General features: G+C 37.5%; 2 protein-coding genes across 2 annotated transcripts; one reads left to right on the forward strand and one right to left on the reverse strand.

The window, feature by feature from the left end:
- Positions 1–16,005: 16,005 nt before the first annotated feature.
- On the reverse strand, positions 16,006–17,211 carry LOC111376946. The gene is made up of 3 exons (XM_022999964.1): positions 16,881–17,211; positions 16,512–16,787; positions 16,006–16,430 (listed from the first exon to the last, which is right to left on the reverse strand). The coding sequence occupies exons 1-3, from the start codon at positions 17,209–17,211 to the stop codon at positions 16,006–16,008; spliced, it is 1,032 nt and encodes a 343-aa protein (XP_022855732.1).
- Positions 17,212–18,830: 1,619 nt separating this feature from the next.
- Positions 18,831–23,089, forward strand: LOC111382017. Its single transcript, XM_023005878.1, has 3 exons — positions 18,831–19,334; positions 19,530–20,119; positions 22,233–23,089. Exons 2-3 carry the CDS (start codon positions 19,577–19,579, stop codon positions 22,872–22,874), a joined length of 1,185 nt encoding a protein of 394 aa, XP_022861646.1. The 5' UTR covers positions 18,831–19,334; positions 19,530–19,576; the 3' UTR covers positions 22,875–23,089.
- The last annotated feature ends 508 nt before the right edge of the window (positions 23,090–23,597 follow it).

Below are 23,597 nucleotides of genomic sequence, written 5' to 3' on the forward strand. Positions count from 1 at the left end.
ATAGGTTGACCACCCCTTGCACCACTACCATAGCCACTCAATGAGATGATCATCTTAATTGCTTTGGGGATGGCTATTTGACATTTAGCTCCCATTTGGCCCCATAATTTCAATTTATAATTATCATTCCAATCAATGCCCTCCTCCACCAATCAGCAAACGCGTCGCCTAAAAATCACAAATCACTAAATAGAAGTATTGTAACTTGAAATGACTGATGCAGTTTGAGGGAAGCCTCACCTATAAAAGGGCTGGGGAGGGGCGAAAGAGAAAGCGTTTCAAGAGAGATCACACATTGTACCAAATTCTCGTCCTATAAACTTCATTTTGCTTAGCAAATCCTCCCGTTACTTTTTTATCATCAACATAATGAATGCTTCTATAAATATACAATCTGATCATATCAATAAATCAAAAGTAAAATCAAATACCAGATCCTGACAGATGGATACATAGAAGAGAAATGAGATTGAGGGACAACTAATGACCTATTCATAATTCTTGTTAATTAAGTCTCTAGACATGCTAAATCCATTCACGCATATTTAATTGGCTTTCAAGTGTCACCATCCCATTTATATTTAAATGGGTCATTGATTTCACAGAAAAAACGTGAATGTCAAACTCCTTTTTCTAAAGTTGAGTAGAAAAGCTAAAAAAAGAACTACATTATCACGTTTGTTTTATAATGCTGAAAGATATTTGTTTCAGTGGGCTAATCGTAAAATTAGATTGCATAAATAACTATAGATTTCAATTGTCACTCAGTAACAACTCTATAATTAAATATTTGGAAAGAACACATTGTAAAGAAAAAATAGATGGAAATGATGAGGTAAAAAGGTGTAATCTTACCGCAAGAAACTTGAAAAAATTACTTTAAATATCCGATAACTTATTAACTAAACAATAACTGACATATGGAGCAGGGACGGACCCAGCAGTTTTGGATTGGGGGGTCAAAAGTTTAATATATCGTATCTTTTGCTATGATCGATCATTTCGTACACCATTAAAAAGTGAAAAATTAGGCCATGAATACTTAGAAATAATATTAAAAATGCAATATTTCGTTTTTCATTTAGTATGTATTAAAGTGGGTCGAAAACGAGTTAAAACAACCATTTTTTGGGAGAAAAAAAATCCAAAAATTTTGTGGGGTCATCTGACCCCATGTGGGTCCGCCCCTGATATGGAGCACTTATTAATTAAATGATACCTAACATGTGGAGTATATCATGTCACGACGGCAGTCCTAACAATAGATGGAATAGACGATCATCTAAAATCTCGCTTTTGTGAGGATCCCCAATAAAAATCATAACATATAGTTCATAAAAAATTAAGTCCAAATGAAATCAACCAAGTCAATACAGTTGTTCAATTAGCCAACATAATTATCTTTAATTAAAATATAAATGCTAGGTTAGTTCTGTCTTTATTTATAGAAGTATTTAATGCTTAACTATATAGATATCTTTGACGTTGGGAAAGTGAAATTGAAGATGTTAAAGTAATAAGATTTCAAGCGACACAAATAAAATCTACTTTAGAACACTTGATAAAAACATGTGATGATCTTAAGGCATTTAAAGATACTAAAGTTTATGTTTTGACATTATGAAATTTGAATTCTTTTGACAATTAGATATTAATCACTTGAAAACACTTATTTTATTTTTTGAAATGTATCGAGAAGCTAAATTTGAAAATTACTATTCAAATAGAAGTTGAACACATATTGCATGAAAAACGTATTAATAATAGGAAAAAGTACATGGATGAGATAAAACTTATGCTGAAAAATCATTTATGGTGTGTTTGATTACATTTATTTTTCATGGAAAATATCAGTTTTCCAACCAAATTCCTATTTGAAGTGTTTGATTGCTAATTTTTTCCATGGAAAACATTTTCCAACTTTTGAAAATATACCTAATTTTCCTTGTTTTTAAGGAAAATATTTTCCTTAGGTAGATGTGGTTTTTATTTTCCACAAAAGATGGAAAATATTTTCTTTTCTAGATAATATTTTCCATGCCAATCAAACACACTCTTAGAGTGATATTATCTTATATATGTTGATCAAGCTTTTTCTTCACTTAAGTAAGGTTTGAAAAATCTCAAAATTACGAAAATATTGCTGAGTTTTTGTTTGATTCTAAAAAAATTGAAGACCGCAAATAATGATTCTTTGAAGTGTTGATGTAATAAATTTGAAGAATTTTTTCAGTTAAAAATTTGAGAAATTATTTGTCATAAGGGACCACAAAGATGTTTAAAGTGCTAAACTATAATGAAAATGATGGACTGTTATTTTTAAATGTGTGAATTTTTTTTAAAAATATCATTGACTATACCAATTATAATTGCATATGTCGATAATAGCTTCTTAAAGTGAAATCGATAAAATCCTGATTAACAATATCACAAGAAATGTTGAATGGATTGATCATGGTATCTATTGAAATAAAAGCTCTAAAACAATTAATTTGATTGTAATAGTATAATTGTTTGTTTTATATTAAAAATCTAAAAGAGTAAATTTAGATATTTGAAAATTTTAGATTATTATTTTTTATAACTTTTAAACATTTTTATTAATAAAAATTATTATTTATTACTATTATATATATATTTTTAAAATATTTACTGGGTCCCATATTTCAAGTTGGCATAAGACCCTTAAAATCTCATAATCAACCTTGCCTTGTCGATTAAAATATACCCACTTCTTTTATTAACACGATCACGTGTGATAAGTATAAATTTATAATCATCCCTCACTATCCCTAACCTGACCTAAATATGGAATATAGACGTATCAATAAATACATGTATTTCTCTCTTTGAGTTTAAATTCAAAAGGGGAAAAAAATAAAATAAAATTAGAGCAGATGTTTCAACCTATTGGTGTGGTAGGAGGTGTGAAGAAGAAAGATGAAGCCGGAAAAAATGATGACTCATAAAGAAACAATTAGCCCTTGTTTGAGCCACATTATTTTCATAAAAATGTATTTTTGAATACTGTATTGATGAAAAATGTGTGGTTAAAAAATAAGGAAAAATTTTGAATTTGTGTATAGTATTATTTTATTGAAAAATATGTGATTGAAATGATGTCAAATCACTATTTAAGAATGTATTTTTCAAAAGAATGTGAATCAAACATGACCTTAATTTTAATATACTTTGTACATTTGTCATAAATTTGGTTCTTACCCATCAGAACGATGCTTTAATTGTCACATTACATTGCAATAGCATCAGATTGAGGGGTACCAAGCTCGTCAAGTAGTCACTTGAACCAAATAATTTGAGAAAGAGTAGATCCCGTAGCTCGATACTTGAACTCTGTAGAAGACCTAGCTATCACAAATTTTTTCCTATGTTTCAATAAACCTGGTAATAACTAGAGAAAATGTAATAACCAGTACTAGAATTCCTATCAGAAGGATTAACAACAGCAAAATCAACATCACAATAACAATAACAAACAACTGTTGAAAGTGCCCTATAAATTATCAGGATGCATGAAGCAATATACCAATGAAAAGTTCTTGAAACGAAAGTAAATTTACTTACTACATTAATCATAGATTATGTATTATCGAATCAGTTATGGTGACAAAATCATTGCCTATGGATGCTCACTACATGCAAGCTCCTTGCGCACCACAAAATTTATAATCATTAATCAATTCCATCTACATGAAAGCAAAATTTGCTATTTTGTATTAATTTAACGTATGAATCTTTTGAAGGAAAAAGTTGTTGGTCATTGGTTAATATTGCTTTGGATTTTTTTTTTATTTTTATTATTATTATTTTTTTGATGACAGGGAAATCCGCAGCTGTTACCCTTCGAGTGCGCATTAGGTAAACTCTTGGACTGGCGCAATAGCCTGCAAATCACGTCAGTCTCAGTCAGGTAAACCACACTAGGCAAGTCCAGTGTGATAGATTCGACTAAGAAAGTATTGGTAGTGGGGAATCGAACTCGTGACTAAAAGCCTCTGCGCTCACCTACTTCACCAACCCGACCATTCCATGAGGGGCTGCTTTGGATTTGTTTCTTTGATGATATTGAGTGATAGAGGATAAAAAATAGAAAAAGGCCACAAAGCCAGGGCCAAAAAGCAGGTCTGTAAAAAGTGGATGGACTCTGCAGTGAGTCATGCAAGCTTAGTTAGGCTCATCGGATGGCCATGCTGGTAGTAGAAAGCTTCGGTTGAGGGCTCGTGAAGTATGATACGTGCTGCTTCCGTGCATCTGGGCAAGTTGAGAGAAAGAATGTTTCTTTTTGTGCAATTAGTCCTCGACCTTTAGAACTAAATATTTGTTGCAACTTTTAAAATCAATCATCATCGTTAAGTTCATTTTCAATTTTCTAAAACGCTCAAAAACTATTTGGTATGTTATTTTCAAAAATGAGATTTTGAAAACAAAGAAAACTTTACAACATAAAACTCAAAATGATTTTTTTTGATGTTTCAAACAACTCAAAAGAAGGAAAATGAAATTAAAAATTTCTCAAAATTAAAATAATTAATAAAATCACACAAAACCTATCCAAAATACAAGTACCAATCTCTCACTCTTTTTCTCTCGTCTCAAGCTTCTCTAAGAAAATTGATCTCTCTGGTGCTCTCTCAATCTTACAATGATTCCTTTTTTTTAAATTAACTTTAAAATTTTTATTTTCGATCACACATTAGCATGAAAATTGATATGATTTACTAAATAATCAAATTAATAGAAAAAAAAATCATAGAATTATTTCTAAAAATTTTAAATCAAACACGTTTTTTAGTTTTTTTATTTTGAGAAACAGATTTTCAAAATGGTAAAAACCAAATGCATTTTCTACAACTTTAAAATAATTCCTTAAAATGCTAAACAGAAAATAAATTCAAAATAGAAAATAGAAACACAAATCAAACGCGCACTTAATTTTAAAAATTATTAAGAGAATGGACTATTAGAGCGTTGAGTTTGAGGTTTGAAATAATGGCGTTAAAAATTGATTTCTTAATTTGATTGCAAATGTTATTTAAAATTGAATTGAATGTACAGTTGGTTAAATGGATCCACCGGAGATTCTCTCTGGTAACATTATTTTATGTTCTTTTCTAATGGATATTTTCGAAGGAAAAATCACTACCACTGTTTATAGAATTGTTGGAAAAAATAATTAGTTGCAGCAGTGATCCGAACAATATAATGTAGAAATATAAAATTTATCGTCCGATCGAGTTTCGTGACAGCACAATGTCCTAAAGTGAAATTACCCATCAATAATTGCTGCGACCTTCATGGACAATCACTCCCAGGATACAACGATCGTAAACCACTTGTGCCCCAATCAAGACATTTTAATATCTGCGTGGAGAGTGACTTGAACCCCTGACGTCCCACACAAATGTCACATTTTCCACCACTTTGGCACTTTATCCAATTTGATTATTTCTTTTACATTTTATATTTATACCATAAATATATAACAATAGAAACATTTGAGATGAATTGAATGTTATGATTTTTTTTTATTTTTTATTTTTTTTTTCATAAATGTAATCAGGAATATGAGAAACTTACTTTAATTTCCAAATAAACACTTTGGTGATCTTCGGAGAAATGGAAATAAAAATTGAAAATCGAATTTGTTAAAAAAAATCAATTGAGAGTGCAACCGATTTACTTTAAAAAGCAATAATTTTGAACCACTTATTCCAATCTGGTGCCAATTATTGAATTGAGTCTGTAGTCATATTTTCAAATGAATTTTTATTTGTTGTAAATTATTTTGGTTCCTTTACACGTTCACAAAAGAGAAAATGTGTGATATGCATTTATATAACAATCTATATATACCATGTTTTTTCTTCATATCATTTATAAAAAATAAAAATAATAAAAATAAAATTGAAAAGTTTCTTATGATCTGTCTATTGAACAAACAGGTTCCTTTTTTATCCTCTTTCAGCTATCTGATTGTCCAAATGACAACTTGCAATTAAATCACATATCACAAATTGAGATGGCTCCTGCATGCACCATTTCTTTTTCCCTGTGTACACTTATTATCCTTTGCAAATCAAAAGAAAATATTTGCTTTGTGCCATTTAACAATAATAGGAGTTTAAAACCAAAATCTTTATATTATTTTGCTCATTTTTCTTATTGATTAATTGCATGTTAAGTTTACATACTTTTACTTCAACTGAGTTACTAATATTTTTATGTCATTTACAGGATGGAGTACATATACAGCATTGATGATCGATGTAATGCAAAGGTCATGACACGTTCTAAGGTGTCAATGTGGATAAAGTATATGATGCATTAGATGATATTCATAAGAAGATGTTCTTGAAACCATATATCTATTCAACTAATTTACAACCTCTTATTACAGCAGGTTGTCTCTATCAATGAGGATGAATTGAGGTTTTATTTAGACTCGGAAAGAGTTGCCTATTTCTCCATATACGAGTTTATGCTCGTCACAGGATTAAGCCTCGCTAATGAGGATGAGTATGAGAGCCAAATAAATGAAAATAGTATATTAAGAAATAAATACTTCCCAACATTTAGCAAGCTTATGCCTAAAGAATTAAATGAGGCATTTAAAAAAAGAGATAGAAGACATGGATAATAAATACAAATTAAGTTTAGTGCTTATATATGAAACTGTGTTGAGGTCAAAAAAAAAAAAAAATGACATCTATAGATTTTGCATCTTAAATATTTTTGATGATTTTAGAGCTATTCAATGGATATCCATGGAGAACTAAAAGTTTTAAGTTCATTATACATACATTCTTTCGAGTGTTGAAGGATTCAAACCCCAAATATTCATTGTGGGGGGATTTTCACTAGTGATACAGGTAAATGGTCAAAACTTGTGATTTAGACATTATTTTTATTTGATTTTAAATAGTTGTAAACAACTTATACTTTTTCTTCTAGGTGTGGCCGTTCAAGTGTATTCCTTGAATAGCAAACATGTATCCTGCTAGGTTATCTAGCAACAAGTTGCTAAGAATATGTTGTTGGAAATCAACTCTTACTCCTAATTCTTAGGATGTTGCTGAAGCCTTGGATGATCCACAAGTGAGTATATTTTTTAATTGTAATTACGTTTGCACATTACCTCAAGTATTGCTAAAATGATTTGTTTGTCAATTATTTAGCTCCAAAATCGCTGCTCATTGATGGCTTCTCCCTATGAGACTGAACAACAATATGTGAAATGTCTCTAACTTGTACATGTTAATCGGCTATGCCCAATTGCAGCACACCTAGTATATTTGTGTCTTTTGGGAAACTTTTTAGTAGATGGAATCCTCATTGTTTTAATACATCCACCTCGTCGCCGTTAAGCCAAAATTTTCGAGAATTTTAAAAATGACTTCATTTGCAACAGAAAAATAGTATAACTATAAGGTACTCTCTAATATTCAACAGTATAATATAGAGAACAAAACAAGTAAATTGAATAACCATTCTTCTTCACTGTAGCTACTGCACGCTTGCATGGTAAATGTTCCAATTGAAACCATCTACAAGTACAAGTTTTTTCATCCAAGTTAATAGTATAATTCATGACTTCATTGTTAGCATGTTGACTTCCATCATAAGATCTTTCTTTGCTTTGAAAATTAGGCAATCTTCTAAATCTGCATATTTCGGAATCATATGTGATGTAAGAGTTAAAGCTACAAAGTGCTCATTTGTAAAAAGATTTTTATTTTTTATTTTTTTTGTTGTTTTGAAGCATCTTGGATCCATGTATAGAGAAAACAACATTGTCACCATTTTTAGTGATAGTATCTACATTATTGTCTCGGGCTATCTCCAACTCATCCCAATTAATATTCACAGTCTGATCCACTTCATTGTCATCATCTACTTGCATTTCACAATGAAGATTTTCGCCTTTATTTCTCATTTCGCAATGAACTTCGTCTTTCACTTCATAAAATGAATCATTATCTTCTTTTTTGGATGTTGAATTGATCTTTGCTCACACGGATTACACAAATGGAACAATGAGAATCTTTTGTTGAGAGATAACAACCACTACACTTGCCTGTATGGAGTAATTTAATTTGAAACTGAAAACTGTCCATTTATAGGGAGAAGAGATCTCATCTCAATTTCATGCGAAAATGAATCAACTTTGCAAAGATTTAGCACTTTACAATATAGATCATGATATGAAGTGTCTAAAGATATTGGAACTTCGTCCACCATTTCATCACTCTCGCTTCATTTTCATGTCCCTTTTCCTTGATCATCATTAACAAAATAACCAAAATAAAATATAGTAATCCATGTAATTGTGTCCATATTTGTAATTAGAATGGTAAGATTTTATATTGTAAGCAAGTAATCAATCATAATAATTTAAAGTAACTGCAATCATTTTTATGGTTGTTTTAGTCATTTAAAACGTTTGTAATGAATCTGTAACTAAAAATATATGAGATTCTACTTTCAAAAGCTACTTGAGATCAAAAAATACATTTACACACTTAAATAAATAGAAATGGCAATGAATATATGTACAAATAAAAAAAAATTAAAAGTGAGAAGAATATCTTACTAATATAAAATGTAGAAATATAAGGGTTTGCTCTTTGAATATGCTTCTATATATTTTGAGTAAAATTAGATATAAAAAAGAAAGAAGAACAAAGAAATAGAACATTATAGATAAACCAAAGAAAAAGAAGAAAGCTAAAATTCTAAAGAAAAATGAAACTAATTTGGACATTTTAACCTAAAACAGGCTTCGAAATTTTTTCTATAGTATGTTAAGTCTAAAAAAAATTTAAAATGGCTAGACTAGACCTTTTATAAAAAGGTTTTGCTATTTGTGCATCGGGATAGTACCTCACAATATTCGGGGTCGTGTTTAATAAAAAAAATTGCTAACCTTCCTGATGCTACCAAAAAGTTGTACCTGATAGATCGCGAATTTGTGGTTTGAACTCCGAACTTGGATCTCACAAATGAGCACGAGTAGTCTTCCAATACCTGAAACAAAAGGCAACGAGGTGTGTTCTCGTCGCCCCTCCGATACTTAAGTCAGACAGGGAGATTGATGAGAGAAGGTTTTGAATTTGCAGTAATGAAAAGCGTACCTTGATGTTGAGCTTTGGCCAAGTATTTATAAGTGTTGGTGGGGGGGAGCTGTAGAAGGATTCTATTAGTGAAATAGTCCTTTTCCCCTTAGGGCTAGGTGTTGGAGTTTAATTAGAAGTGTATTGTTAGAGTTCTAATTAGGGAAGTAGTAGATTTAGATGGGGTCTACTTTTTGGAGATAAAGTCGAATTAGATAATAACCCTGACCTTATACCGGCATGACACGCCAAGATCAACTCGGGGGTCATAGGTCAGGTCGAGATTTGTGGGCGAAATGAAGTTGAGTTCGAGGTAGCCAAACCTGAGTCATCATAGGCCCCCATGCATCTGAGCTGTAGATCGTGCAGAATCTACGATCTCGGATTGAGATGCAAAAAGGATGCTGTGGTTTAATATCGACCTCGACACCTGTCATTTACCTATTGGAGATCTGTTATGTCACGTGTCTGTCATGTGGCTGGTTGTCAGAGCTCGAACTTGGATGTTTGCCACGTGTCCTATTTAAGGGTTTAGATTAAGTGACTATTGGTATGCCCATGACCCCTATAAATACCCCCCACTATTCATTTTCACTTTTTCATTTTTTACTCTCCACTTTCTGTAAAAAGAAGCTCGAGTTCAAGGATAGTGGGTTGTGAGCGATCGCCATTAAGGTAAGACTTCGAGCCTTTAAGTTGTTAATTATTTGAGTAGAGTAATGTCGAGCAATAGCAGTAGTGGTGGTAGTAGTAATAGTAAGGGGTCGAGTAATAGTGGCAGTAGTAGGCCTTCTAAGAGCTCGGGGGATAATGAGAATCCTACTGCCCCAAGTACGGTTGTCGAAACTCCGGGTGATTAAGGTCGAGATCTTGTCACCCTAGCTTTTCCCGTTAGCTCGCACTCTCCAGGGAAGGTGGTGCTGACTTATCCAAAGAACTCGACCACCTACAAGGAACATGTAATTATTAAGATAACAAAAGAGTTCGGGGTGATGCCCATTTGTGATGTTAGGGTTCCCGAGAGCATCGAAGATATCTTAGGAGCTTAAGAGGAGGAGATGACGTTTTTTAGGGATGCCCTTAAAGCTGGGATGCGATGGCCTCTTCACCCCTTTTTTATCCACTTCCTTACTTCATTCTATATGTGTCCGGGCCAGTTGGCCCCTAATGGTTGAAGGCTGTTAGTCTATTTCTTTATACTATGCAGATGCCTCGATATTGAGCCTAGGCTCGACCTTCTGAGGATGGTGTACGATATGAAGTACTCGCTAGGGTTCAATTGTCTTGTGTATTTGTCAACCAAGGAGGGCTTTAGGACACCTGAGACCCCAAGCTCTCTTCGGGGTTGGAAAGAGAGATTTTTCTTTGTAAAACCCTAAGATCCCGACCATCCTTTTAGCTCGAGGTGGGAGATCGCTGGTAAAGATAGGTTTAATAAGGGTCAGGCGTATTTTGAGGTTCTAGAGAGGGACAAAATAAGGTTAGTTAACCACGACCCCTTGGCAGAGAAGATCGATTATTTGCTCGAGGATGACACCCTCGACCTTGCAAATGTTAAAGGCCTCGAGGGTATTTTTTTGACTTTTTATGCTCTGTCATTGTATTCCTGATGTCGAGATTGTGCTAATGCCTTGTGATTTATTTCTTGCAGATCTAGAGATGTCATTTGATCCTTCCAAATTGTTGGCCAATGTCCATCATAAGGCTAAGGGGCCAATGTCCAAAGCCTCGGTCCCAAAAAAGGGGAAGAAGAGGGCCAGATACCCCCGATGTTAGGGTGCCTATAGTGGATCTTGAGAGCCTGGCACCTCCTAGGGGTCAACCCTCGACATCAAGGAGCCCACCTCAACGCCTCATAGGACGTTGAAATATCAAGATCGAGCTCAGAGGTGTCAGGGAGTTGCGGATTCAGGCTTCGAGCCTATTTCGGACAGTGCCCTTGAGGAGTATACAGAGTGTGCCCTTGTGAAGGACCTTGTTGATAGGTTCAAGAAGGAGGTCAACATTAACGAAGGGGTCAAGACACTGGAGGCTTTGACCTTAAGCGTAAGATGCCGACCTTAACTGTATTTTTATTATTATTTTTTTAATCTTCTTTGATCGAACTGACTCCGGGTTTCCTTTCCTTCTTTGAGCAGACGCTGAGTGTGGAGTAAGGTCTTACTTTGAATGGTATCAACATTTTGAATGAAATGGAGGAGCTTTCGAAGGAAAAAGAGCTAGCTGAAAAGCGAGCTCGTGATCTTGAAAAGGCACTCGAGGCTGCAGAGGCTGACCTCAAGAAGTCCCGCGAGGAACTTGAGACATCCAAGGCTGAGGTCGAGAAAGTTAAGCTCGAGCTTCTCCAGTCCTAGAGGTGCTTTGGGGAAGAGCTTGCAAAAGCTTGTGATGAGGTTCGGGCTCAGGCTGTTGAAGACTTCAAGAAGTCTGACGAGTTTGGGACCCTATTGGGACAGTATGGTTCGGGCTCTTACCATTACGGGCTTCGTCTTGTCCGTTCTTATCTCCGCACGAAGGTCCCTGAGGATTTAAAATCACCGGTCGAGGATTTGAAGATAGTGAAGGAGCTTGCAGGGAAGCTCGAACTTTCGGCCTTTGAGGTCGAAGAGGATGATGATGATGATGATGGTGATGGAGATGACGCCGGGACTGGCGACCAAGGAGACAATGTCAGGGTCGTAGATATAGATTAGGTCTTTAACCCTGATGTTTTGAAACTTTTTGTAATATTGCCCGAACTGGGCTCATTACTTTTGTTTTTTAATTTAATCGATGAATGTTCGTGCATATTACTTGTGTTTGTTTTTAATTTAATCGAGCTCGTATTTTCATTCAATGCACAACGCTTTTGAATTCAATCAACACTTTGACGTTGAACATCAGGCATGTTAGAGCTCGATTCTTGATGTGCTTGTTAAGGTCGAGCTTAGAGCCTGTAAGTTATTAAATAACCCAGATGATGAGTTCGAGCTGTTTACTTACTATAACTTGTGTGTTTTAAGCTCGGGGAACCTATTATTAGGTTATTTGTCTTGTCGTGCAAAAGGCATTGGGCTCGTGTGTGATTGGCCTCCTGTGAATTCGATTGTTAAATAATAGGTCGCAGTCATGATATGGAGTTATTGTCACGGATGGTCTTCGAGACTGTTTCTAGGTCGTAGAGGGGGTTGGGTTCGATCTTTATCATTCGAAGAGGCCCGACCCCGAACTTAGCCATTGTTGATTTTAAATAAAGAAAGGCAGTTCATGACCTCGGGTTTGTACGTTAGACCCAATGTTACTGCTTTTAGAGCACGGGGTTGGCTGCATGCCCGAGGCACGTCATTACGTCGAAGTTATTAGCTGCATGCCCGTAGCACGTCATTACGCTAACGTTAAAGAGTTGGTTGCATGCCCGGAGCATGTCATTATACCGAAGTTATTAGCTGCATGCCCGTAGCACGTCATTACGCTAGTGTTGAGGAATTGGCTGCATGCCCGAAGCACGTCATTATGCCCGAGTTATTAGTTGCATGCCCGTAGCACGTCATTACACTAATGTTAAAGAGTTGGCTGCATACCCGAAACACGTCGTTACGCCAAAGTTTAAGAAGTGCTAGTTGAACGAAACTTGAATATTATTAGGTGCTCAAGGATACTTAGCCCGAGCTACTGAAAACAAAATGCTCAAGGGTGCATAAACCCGAGCTTACCGAGCTACTGAAAACAAAATGCTCAAGGGTGCATAAACCCGAGCTACTGAAAAATAAAAATAAAGTGGGTGTGCAAGCCCTAATACGACGCTATTGCTATTCTACTTGTAATATATTTTTCAATTATTTGCATTCCAAGGCCTTGGGAGTGGATTTCCGAAGTGTCTCTAAGGCTGTATGCTCCGCTTTTGATCCTTCGTATGACTTCGAATGGCCCTTCCCATACCGGTCCAAATTTACCTGGAGGGTGTCCAGCTGCTTCTGTTCTTCTTAGAACCAAATCGCCACTCCTAAATTCTCGTGACTTGACTTTGGTGTTGAAGTACTTTGCCATTTTATTTTGGTAACTAGCAGTCTCAGTGAAGTTTGCTCTTACTTCTTCAAGTAAGCCAAGATGTTCGGTTGTTTGGTCCTCCATGCCGGGTTCAACTCTCCTCAAAGTGGGGAGACTGACTTCGACGGGGATAGTGGCCTCTAAGCCGAAGGCCAACATGAAAGGAGTCTCGCCTGTTGCTGTTTTATGAGAAGTTCTATATGCCCATAGTATGGAGGGCAACTCATCGGGCCAGTCACCTCTTGCGTTTCTGATCTTGGTGCGAAGGTCCTGAAGTATGATCCTATTTGTTACCTCAGCGAGGCCATTGCTTTGAGGGTGCGATACTGATGTCAGACGATGGTCAATCCCGAGATTGACACAGAAGTTTATGAATTGTGAATTGTCAAATTGCCTTCCATTATCTGTTATAAGAACTTTGGGTATTCCAAACCTACATACAATCGACTTCCATACAAATGATCCGAGCTTGGCTTCTGATATTTTTGCTAGGGGTTCGGCTTCTACCCACTTTGTGAAGTACTCAACTGCTACCATAGCAAATTTTAACTGTCCTCAGGCCATGGGGAAAGGTCCAAGGATGTCAACTTCCCATTGTTCAAATGGTGCCGAATAATGAATAGAGGTCAACACTTTTGCAGGGGCATGTATAGCATTACCAAACCTCTGACACTTGTCGCACCTTTTGACATATTCAGCTTCATCTTTCTTTATAGTTGGCCAGTAGTACCCATACCTTATTAATTTGTAGGCAAGGGCTCTGGCTCCCTAGTGATTTTCGCATATTCCCTCGTGAACCTCAGTCAGGGCTTGGAGAGATTCGGAAGGTTTGAGGCATCTTAGATAGGGGAGTGTGAAACTTTTTCAAAACAGCACCCCTCTAATAATATAATACCTAGCAGCTTTGGCCCGAATACTCCTTGCGGCGTGAGGGTCAAGAGGTAGGTTTCCATTACTTATATACTCAACTATTGGATCAATCCAGGAAGGCTCATGGTCAATGTCCATGACGCTCAACTCCACGTTTATGCTAGGCTCTGTGACAATCTTGATGTGTACTATTCTGTCGAGTCCATCTATCCTCATGAAAATGAGTCTGGATAGTGCGTTAGCTTTGGAGTTATCTGCTTTTGCTATTTTCAATATTTCACAACTTGTGAACTGTCTTTGAAGATCATGCACTTTTAGGCAGTACAAGCTCATCTTTTCATCTTTCTTTTCAAAGGATCCTTCGATCTGTCCAACAATGAACCGTGAGTCGCTGAAGACTCTGATATGCTCTAATTCCAGATTTCTGGCAAGTTCGAGAGCAATGACCACGACTTCATATTCCGCTTCGTTGTTGGTTGCTTCAAACTCAAACCTAAGCGCACATTGAACTTCAGTGGCCTTGTTCGGCCTGATGATAATTATCCCGGCCCTGAGCTATTTGACGTCCCATTGACAAATATCTCCCAGGTTTTTGAGCTCTTGCTCGGGTTTTTGATTTCACGCCCTTGTGGTTTTGGAGTGAGTTCAGCTATGAAGTCGGCCAGAGCCTGTGTCTTGATAGAAGGTCGAGGCTTGAACTCTATATCAAACTCGCCAAGCTCGATCGCCCACCTTAATAACCTTCCTGAAACATCTGGCCTCTGAAGTATGTGCTTGAGTGGTTGATTGGTGAGAACTATTATGGGGTGAGATTGGAAATACTGCCGCAACTTTCTAGCAGTTACTATCAAGCCAAGAGCTAACTGTTCCGCAAAGGTATATCGAGTTTCGGTGTCGAGAAGCACTTTACTGACTTAGTAGATGGGTTGCTGCACTTTTCCTTTTTCCTCTACTAGCACCCCACTTACGGCATTTCGAGAGACAGCCAAGTAAAGGAACAAAGTATCACCAGGCTCTGGTTTGGCAAGAACCGGAGGTACAGCTAAAGTTTGCTTAAGCTGTTGGAAGGCTAGATCGCATTCATCATTCCATTCAAAGCTCTGGTTGCCTCTTAGGACTTTGAAAAAGGGAAAACATCTGTCCGCTGCCCGAGAGACAAATCTGTTCAATGCTGCTAACTGACCTGTAAGCATTTGGATGTCCTTTTTGCTCTTTGGGGCTTCCATAGATATTAGGGCTTGGATTTTGTTGAGATTGGCTTCTATTCCTCTCTTTGTGATCATAAAACCTAGAAACTTTCCTGATGCTACCCCAAAGGCACATTTTGTCTTGTTAAGCTTTATGTTGCATTTCCACAGCGTGGAAAACACTTCTTCGAGATCGGTGATATGATCATCCACCTGCTTACTTTTGGCCACCATGTCATCTATGTAAGCCTCAATGGTTTTTCCAATCAAATCAGCAAAGACCTTGTTGATTAGCCTCTGATATGTAGCCCCCGCGTTCTTTAACCTGAATGGCATGGCCTTATAACAATAGATGGCTGAATCGGCCATGAATGAAGTTTTCTCTTGATCTTCTATGGCCATTGGTATTTGATGGTACCCTGAGAATGCATCCAAAAGCTGTACAATTTGTGACTCGAAGTGTTGTCAACGAGGCTGTCAATCCGGGATAGGAGATAGCTATCTTTCGGACATGCTTTGTTCAAATAAGTGAAGTCAATGCAAACTCGCCACTTCCCATTGGCCTTTTTCACGAGAACTACATTGGCAAGCCAGTCAGGATATTGCACTTCTCGGATGAATTATGCATTGAGGAGCTTGGCAATCTCTTCTCGTATGACTTCGCGCCGTTCCGGTGCAAACTGTCTTTTCCTTTGCTTGACAGGTTTGGTTCCTGGGATTACATTGAGCCTGTGTACTGCAACCTCTAGGTCAATTCCGGGCATGTCTTCAATTGTCCAAGCGAATACGTCTTAGTTTTGGGAGAGACAACTTATGAGTTTAGCCATGATGGTTGAATCAAGATCACGTCCTACTGTCACCTTCCTACCAGGCTTGAGCTCGACCTCGACCAACTCCTCTTTCGGGGTGAGTGTCCTACGATTTTCAAGCTCGAGCTCGAGCTCTGAAAGCTGCATGACGTCTCCCTTCGTTTTTCGGACACTAGTCACATAGCACTGGCGTGCCATGGTTTGGCTTCCTCGGACGACTCCAACTCCACTACATGTGGGGAACTTCATTGCTAGGTGAAAAGTTGAGATAATAGCTCTGATTTTATTTAGCAATGGTCTCCCTAGAATGGCGTTGTAGGCAATCAGAGTTCGGAAAAGTTTAAAAGTTATAATATGGGTTACTTGTCGATCTTCAGATCCCAAAGTCATGGGTAATCCAACAATACCTTCAGGGGTAATGACCCCGCCACCAAATCTTTGGAGGGGGAGGGGTGTTTTAACAGGCTTGAGTTATTCTACTGAGATACCCATCTGAACAAAAGCTTCATGAGACAGTACATTAGCTGCACTTCCGTTATTCACAGGAATCCTCTTGACCTCGAAGTTAGCTATGATAGCTGATATGAGTAGGGCGTCATCATGGGGAAAGGACATTCCTTCCAAATCCTTTGACCCGAAGGTGATATCTTCCGTATGAGTAAGATCTGTATTGGAGGAGGCTGGAAGTTGTCTAGCATACTGCTTACATCCACTATTAGTGTCTCCTCCTGAAGCTGTTCTTCCGACAATAACGTTAATCGTGCCTGCAGTTGGCAGTTCACTACCACGCCTTTCCTGTACGTTGTTCTAATTGTTCTTCGGGCGCTTTTCATGGCTAGTGTAAGAGCCTAAAAAACCCCTCCTAATGAGAGCCTCAATTTGTTGCTTCAGATCCAAACAACCCTCAGTGGTATGTCCGTGGTCCTGGTGAAAGTCACAGTACTTGGTTCTGTCTCTGTTTTCAGGTAATGACCGCATTCTGGGATGCCATTTAAGCTCTTTGAGGTCCTTCATCTCCATCAGGATGTTGGACCTTGATGTATTCAAGGGAGTAAAGGTTTCTGGTTGGGGGTTTTGTCTTGGCTTAACCCGAGGAGTGTCGTCTCGTTGATTGGGTTCACGCGGTCTCTTATTATCCGGCCTAAGTAAAGGTGAAGCGTCCTTTCTTGGGGCTAGAGTTTCTTCCATATTGATGTATTTCTCAGCTCGAGTGAGGAGGTCAGTTACTGTCTTTGGGGGGGGGGGTTTTTGACAAAGACATCTTGAATGCTTCGCATCTTATGTTGTACGTTAAAGTTGAGATCGCAGCTATAATATGTAGATCTGGAATCTGAAGTCTTTCTTTATTAAATCTGGTCACGAAATTGCGTAATGTTTCATTAGGCCCCTGCGCATCTGTATAAGTGATGCCGCTGTTTTCCTAATTCGCTTGCTGCTTGCGAAGAAAGCGGAGAATTTATCAGCCAGGTCTGCGAACGAAGCGATAGAGTTCAGCTCTAATGTAGATAACCAATCTCTAGCTGCGTTTGTAAGAGTTTGAGGGAAGGCTTTGCACATTACAGCGTCAGGTGTGACCTGTAAGTTCATGATATCGGTATATATATTGAGGTGTTTAATACGGTCGATGATCCCATCATATTCCTTTATCCTGGGATACTTGAACATATCCGGAAGGGGGTAGGACAATACTTCAGGAGTAAAGAGAGTGCTAGGGATAAAGTCTGTTGCCCCCTTTGATTTCTGTGCTAGTCCCGCGGTAATACCATCTTGGATGATTCTGGCAAGTTCACCCGACTCTATCGTTACTGCCCTTGAGGCCGCAGTCATAGGAGGTACACCTGAGGTTCCAACACCGTTATCAGGAATGTTTTGTGAAGCTCGAACTTGAGAAGCTGCCATAAGATCACCATCCGGTGTCGGTGTATGCGATGGGTGTGAATTCCTTTGGCTTAATAACTGAGTCAATGTGGTAACTTGTTGGCGGAGCTCTTCGAAAGTTCCGACAGTAATGACAGCCGGTGGTGGTGCTGCCATCTCTGATGATTCCTCTTGAGGGACAGGATGATCTTTAGGAGGAGGATTTGGAGCGGATGAGCTTACTGGTAGAAGACCTGATCGTGTATTCACCATGGCTTTTGGTAGCGATTCCCACAGACAGCGCCAATGATGCTACCAAAAAGTTGTACCTGATAGACCGCGAATTTGTGGTTTGAACTCCGAACTTGGGTCTCACAAATGAGTATGAGCAGTCTTCCAATACCTGAAACAAAAGGTAACGAGGTGTGTTCTCGTCGCTCCTCCGATACTTAAGTTAAACGGGGAGATTGATGAGAGAAGGTTTTGAATTTGCAGTAATGAAAAGCATACCTTGATGTTGAGCCTTAGCCAAGTATTTATAGGTGTTGGTGGGGGGGGGGGGGGCTGTAGAATCTATTAGTGAAAGAGTCCTTTTCCCCTTATGGCTAGGTGTTGGAGTTTAATTAGAAGTGCATTGTTAGAGTTCTAATAAGGGAAGTAGTAGATTTAGATGGGGTCTACTTTTTGGAGATTAAGTCAATGGGTAAGGTCGAATTAGATAATAACCCCGGCCTTATACCGGCATGACACGCCAAGATCAACTCAGGGGTCATAGGTCGAGGTCGAAATTTGTGGGCGAAATGAAGTCGAGTTCGGGGTAGCCAAACCTGAGTCATCACTCCCTATTATGAGGAGGTTGATGTATAAGTTACAAAATCCATGATAGAGGAGTCCACGACAATGTTCAATTTTGTCGAATTAATGTGTGCGGAGTGGTTGGTTAGGGAGATGGGGCGGCTGGTGAGGGTGCGGGGGCGTTAAGGGGACAATTAGACAATTTCGAAGATACGCCAACTTCATAATTGCCGCCCACAAACCTGAGATAATTTCACATTCACAACCTAACTTTTGCAAATTATTACAAACTGTTCAAGTATCAAATCCAACTTTCCCATTCATACACAGATCACTGTATGTGAAACTCAAATCCACACTTGATAAATCCAGCCCTCTGTGATTCTCCTTCCGTTTATGTTTCCCGGTCTCTCAGTGATTGTACATCGAATTGCTTTTTGTGGGATTTTTAGGATCCACTTTTTTTTTTTCCGCAGGTAACGATTGAGTAATCCTCCGAAGATCCGAATCAAACTCTCATAAAGATGCATAAGTGCAAAACGCAATTATTGCCTTCCAATTGATCAGAAAATAAAATTAAACACTTAACGCCTTTCTGCCTTTCTTGAAGAATCCGGATTCTGATTTTGTTGCTCTCTACTACTGTCCTATTTTGACAGGTGTTTTTCGAATTTGATCTTGTGAATTGGATATTTAGAATCTTTGATTTTTTTTTTAAAATTTTTTAATTTTTTTAAATTTTTTTCTTTTAAGTGGGGTTCTAGACTTTTAATTAATACTGGATTTGGAGACTTGAATTTAGGCTTTAAATCGCAAAAATAACAGAGATTTTTTGTTGGGTTAATATAATCCAGAAGAGCAGTTAGTTTCCCCAAATAAGAAGAAATAGGAGAAGGAGAAGATGGCGAGAAGTAGAGAAAATGAAGATCTGGAGAGCTGGTCAAATTCATCATTAACGAAGGATTCTTCAATCAGCCTGCTGAAGCTTATCACGATTTTGATAATTTTTGTGGTTGGCGTAGTTATAGGACTATCTTCCAGTTCACACATTGATCGGTATTTCACACTTCAAACGGAACAGTTTAGTTTAAATAATCATGCTATAGATACCACACAACAAATTGTGGTGAATTGCGAAAAAGAGGATTGTTTGAGCATGAAGAGTTTCATCAGGCCACGGAACTTGTGCCACAGTATGACGGATGACGAGTTGTTTTGGAGGGCTTCATTGGTGCCCCAGAAGGAGGAGTTTCCATTTAGTAGAGTACCAAGGGTGGCATTCATGTTTTTGACCCGAGGGCCATTGCCAATGTTGCCACTGTGGGAGAGGTTCTTCAAGGGCCAGAATAAGGACAAATATTCAATTTATGTGCATGCTCTTCCGGGATTTGAGCTCAATGTGACTAGTACTTCGGTCTTTTACAGACGCCAGATACCAAGTCAGGTATAATCCTTTTCGTGAATAACAATAATTTGTGTTGACTGCTGATGACATCTCGTGCTTCTTATGTGATTTCAGTGGAAAAACTTGTTTTTCTTTCCTTAAGCATGATATGCGTGCTGATTATGTTTTGGTTGTTAGAGTAATCTCATGTGTAAGCTGTGAAGTGTGTAGTTAACAGCAATCACTTGCATTGAGAGAGAAAATATTGAATTTTTATTTATTTATTATTTTTTTAGTTTTCTTAGTGAATTTAGGAAAGCAGACAGACAACAGTCAACGTTACTTGAAGTCTTTTACTTTTTGTTGAGTAATGGATGGAGATCTAAAAAAAAAAAAAAGCTTTGAGCCTATCCCATGTGTGGGACTTTTCGTTGGCAGCCTCATCATGTGAAAGATGAAATTGGAAATCATGACTGGAATCAACATCTTGGGATAGCCTGATTTCACAATTGAAAAGTTCTCTGCTTACTTTTCAGGATCCATATTCTTATCACGTGTCTAAAGTTGAGCACTTGATCGATGATTATTATTATTATTTTGAAAAATTCAAATTGAGGTTTGGATTATGCTTCTTCCTCGTTATTCAATATAAGCATGTGTTGGAATGCTTTAATATTATTTGAGTGATATACGGGATGTCTAGGATGAAAAGCAGTCAAAACCTTGCTCACATTTGGTAGCATAGGATGATGGCAATTCAGGAACAAACATGACCCAAACAAAAGCTTGGTGATATCTGGTCCATGTGCCCCGCTTCTTGACAACCAGCACAGGGTTGAAGCAGATGATGAAGCAAAATTTGTGAAGCCCTTCCATTTACTCTAGTTTGGAGACCTTGAATATGCTCTAGTTCTGAAGTGTCTGTATTTTACAGAAAAACCGGACTGTATCTAACCTCAAAGATATTCGAGGCATGAATTATTTAGGTTAAATTTTACAAAATATTTCATGGAGAATTGAGGAACAAAGTGGATCTAGTTTTTTAGGTCCCGGACATGAATGAGAAAAGAATGAGGATAGCCACATCTAGGAGAAAATGAATTTGAACATATTCAGTACTGGGATTAGGGATATGACAGGATGGTTAAAGGAGAAAGAATTTGAACTTTCATTTATGAGAAGTCAGTTGACATCACATATATGTACATTTGCTTAATTATTGGAACTTCCTTATGCTGGCTTCATTCTGTTTTGAGGATTAGAGAAGATAACAATCAATATGGATCTTTTCTTAATCATATGTACTTCTTTCCACCCATTCCCCTCATATGAAGCTTTTTTTATTCATTTGTACTCCTTTCTGCTACTACCAAGATTCTCAGACATCAGGAATTCTGAAGCTTGTTGATGTTAAAGAACAAGCAGTAGTTCATCTTCTCGAGTTAATTGCATCAGAACTTTGACACAAGGAAATGATCATCTTCTATTACTCCTGCACGAACCATGATATTTGCAGAAGAAGAATACTACTTGATGTGATATTAAACAACATATTGAGCCTTTACGAAACATATTAGCAAGCATAAATTGCTAGTGTAATATGAATAATGTTTTTGTGGAGGCTTTACCTAAACAACTTCTATTCCATGATTTATGGTTATCCAATTTCCTTTGCACACCAGTCTTGTGATACTTTTCACTTTCAGTTGGGTGGTATACCATGTTAACGTACACTTTCCATGACACTTGACCAATTCAATTAATTTATTCTAGCAACGGGGTGGGTTGAGCCTTGGTGAGAAAATGTTATTATGGGGATGGGTAATATATCAATTTAAGTTCCACTTTTTACACATGTCAATGTAGGTCCAAGTCCCTTCTTATTTTAAGACATGAGCAGCTACCTCTTCAACACATGTGGTGACCCCTTGACGGGAACAAAGTATTTAAATTCGTTTAAAATACACTAATTCACCAAATTTTGATGGAAAGTGCTGATTGGTTGAATCTTTCATATTTTTGCACCAAGCTGTAATATCTTATATCTTTATAATCTGTTATTATGACTTTGCCATCTTTCATGTTTCCTATATAATCAGCATTAAAACCAATATAGTTTTTTTATTGCAATTGTTGTTCAGTAAAATTTTCTCCTTTATTTTCAACTTTGCAGCATGTTGAATGGGGATCGGTGTCACTGGTTGACGCGGAGAAACGGCTTTTAGCCAATGCACTTCTTGACTTCTCAAACGAGCGATTCATTCTTCTATCTGAGAGCTGTATTCCTATTTACAATTTCCTCACTATCTACAAGTATCTCACCGGATCCACCCATAGTTTTGTCGAGGCTTACGATGATCCCTCTCGTTATGGGCGTGGTCGCTACAGCCGGCATATGCTACCCGATATTAAACTTGCTGATTGGAGAAAAGGGTCTCAATGGTTCGAGCATAATCGTGCTGTGGCTGTGAAAATAATAGCAGACATCAAATACTACACACTCTTCAAGAAGTACTGCAGGCCTTCATGCTATCCCGATGAGCATTTTATTCCCACCTATCTGCAAATGTTCTTTGGTTCACTAAATGCTAACCGTACGGTGACTTACGTTGACTGGTCACTAGGAGGTCCGCACCCGGCTACCTTCATGGCTGGTAATATAACAGAAAATTTCGTGCAGTCAATTAGGAAAAATGGCACATTGTGCTCTTACAACTCTGGAAACACACCTATCTGTTACCTGTTTGCTAGAAAGTTTGACCCCAGTGCTTTACAGCCTTTACTGAATCTCACCTCAAAAGTAATGGGATTTTGAAGATTAATTTTGCAGAAGTGAGGGTGTACTATTTTCCCACCCTTTTCTTGCAATTGTTAGATTTTGGTAGAGCTCAACCTTTTACAATTTTATTTGTGATTTCCGTAGCAAAATGTATAGCATACAGGAGAATTTTGGGTCCCAAAAATGTATACTAATCATTTTTTAGCACTCAGAAGCAACATCTTAGGAGCTACACTACACGTGCTGGTTTATACTTGTCTAGTAAATTAAGATATATTCGTAAAAAACGAAAATAGAATGAGCGAATGTTTAGTACCGTGTTGTTCTGCTAATGTAATCCTAGGTTTGCGGTCTCATTTAGTCGAAATGGCTGGGTAAAAGCTCCCATTGCATGCATTGGTAAGAGCATCTGAATATCCTTAATCAGCCGGGTTTAGTTTGGTATCTCGTCTTTTGCTAGAGGAAAGAAACAGCTTGAGCTTAGTAGAAAGATGTTCAAAGCACCAGATATTGAACTTTATTGCCTACCAAAATAAACAAATTAGAAGAAAACTGACACAATATTTGGTCTTAACTAGTTGAACGATTCGTACAACGGGAGGCTTGAAGACGTTAAAGTAAATGTATGTTACAATATGTGGTTCATATAGCGTGAAATATATGTATACTAAAAAAGTCTGTACAAGATATTAGGAAAAATTCAAAAATACTCATGTACTGTACCACGTATATATATGTTGTAACCATATTATTTCTGCA

Source organism: Olea europaea, chromosome 3 (genome assembly GCF_002742605.1).
Source record: "Olea europaea var. sylvestris chromosome 3, O_europaea_v1, whole genome shotgun sequence".
NCBI classification, from domain to species: domain Eukaryota; kingdom Viridiplantae; phylum Streptophyta; class Magnoliopsida; order Lamiales; family Oleaceae; genus Olea; species Olea europaea.

Coding starts and splice junctions, on each gene's coding strand:
- LOC111382017 (XM_023005878.1), top strand. CDS start 19,577: ATGGCGAGAAGTAGAGAAAATGAAGATCTGGAGAGCTGGTCAAATTCA. Junction 20,120..22,232: donor GACGCCAGATACCAAGTCAG/GTATAATCCTTT, acceptor TCAACTTTGCAG/CATGTTGAATGGGGATCGGT.
- LOC111376946 (XM_022999964.1), bottom strand. CDS start 17,211: ATGGAAGAAACTCTAGCCCCAAGAAAGGACGCTTCACCTTTACTTAGG. Junction 16,788..16,880: donor TGAGGCTCTCATTAGGAGGG/GTTTTTTAGGCT, acceptor TGCCAACTGCAG/GCACGATTAACGTTATTGTC. Junction 16,431..16,511: donor TGAAGCTTTTGTTCAGATGG/GTATCTCAGTAG, acceptor TTACCCCTGAAG/GTATTGTTGGATTACCCATG.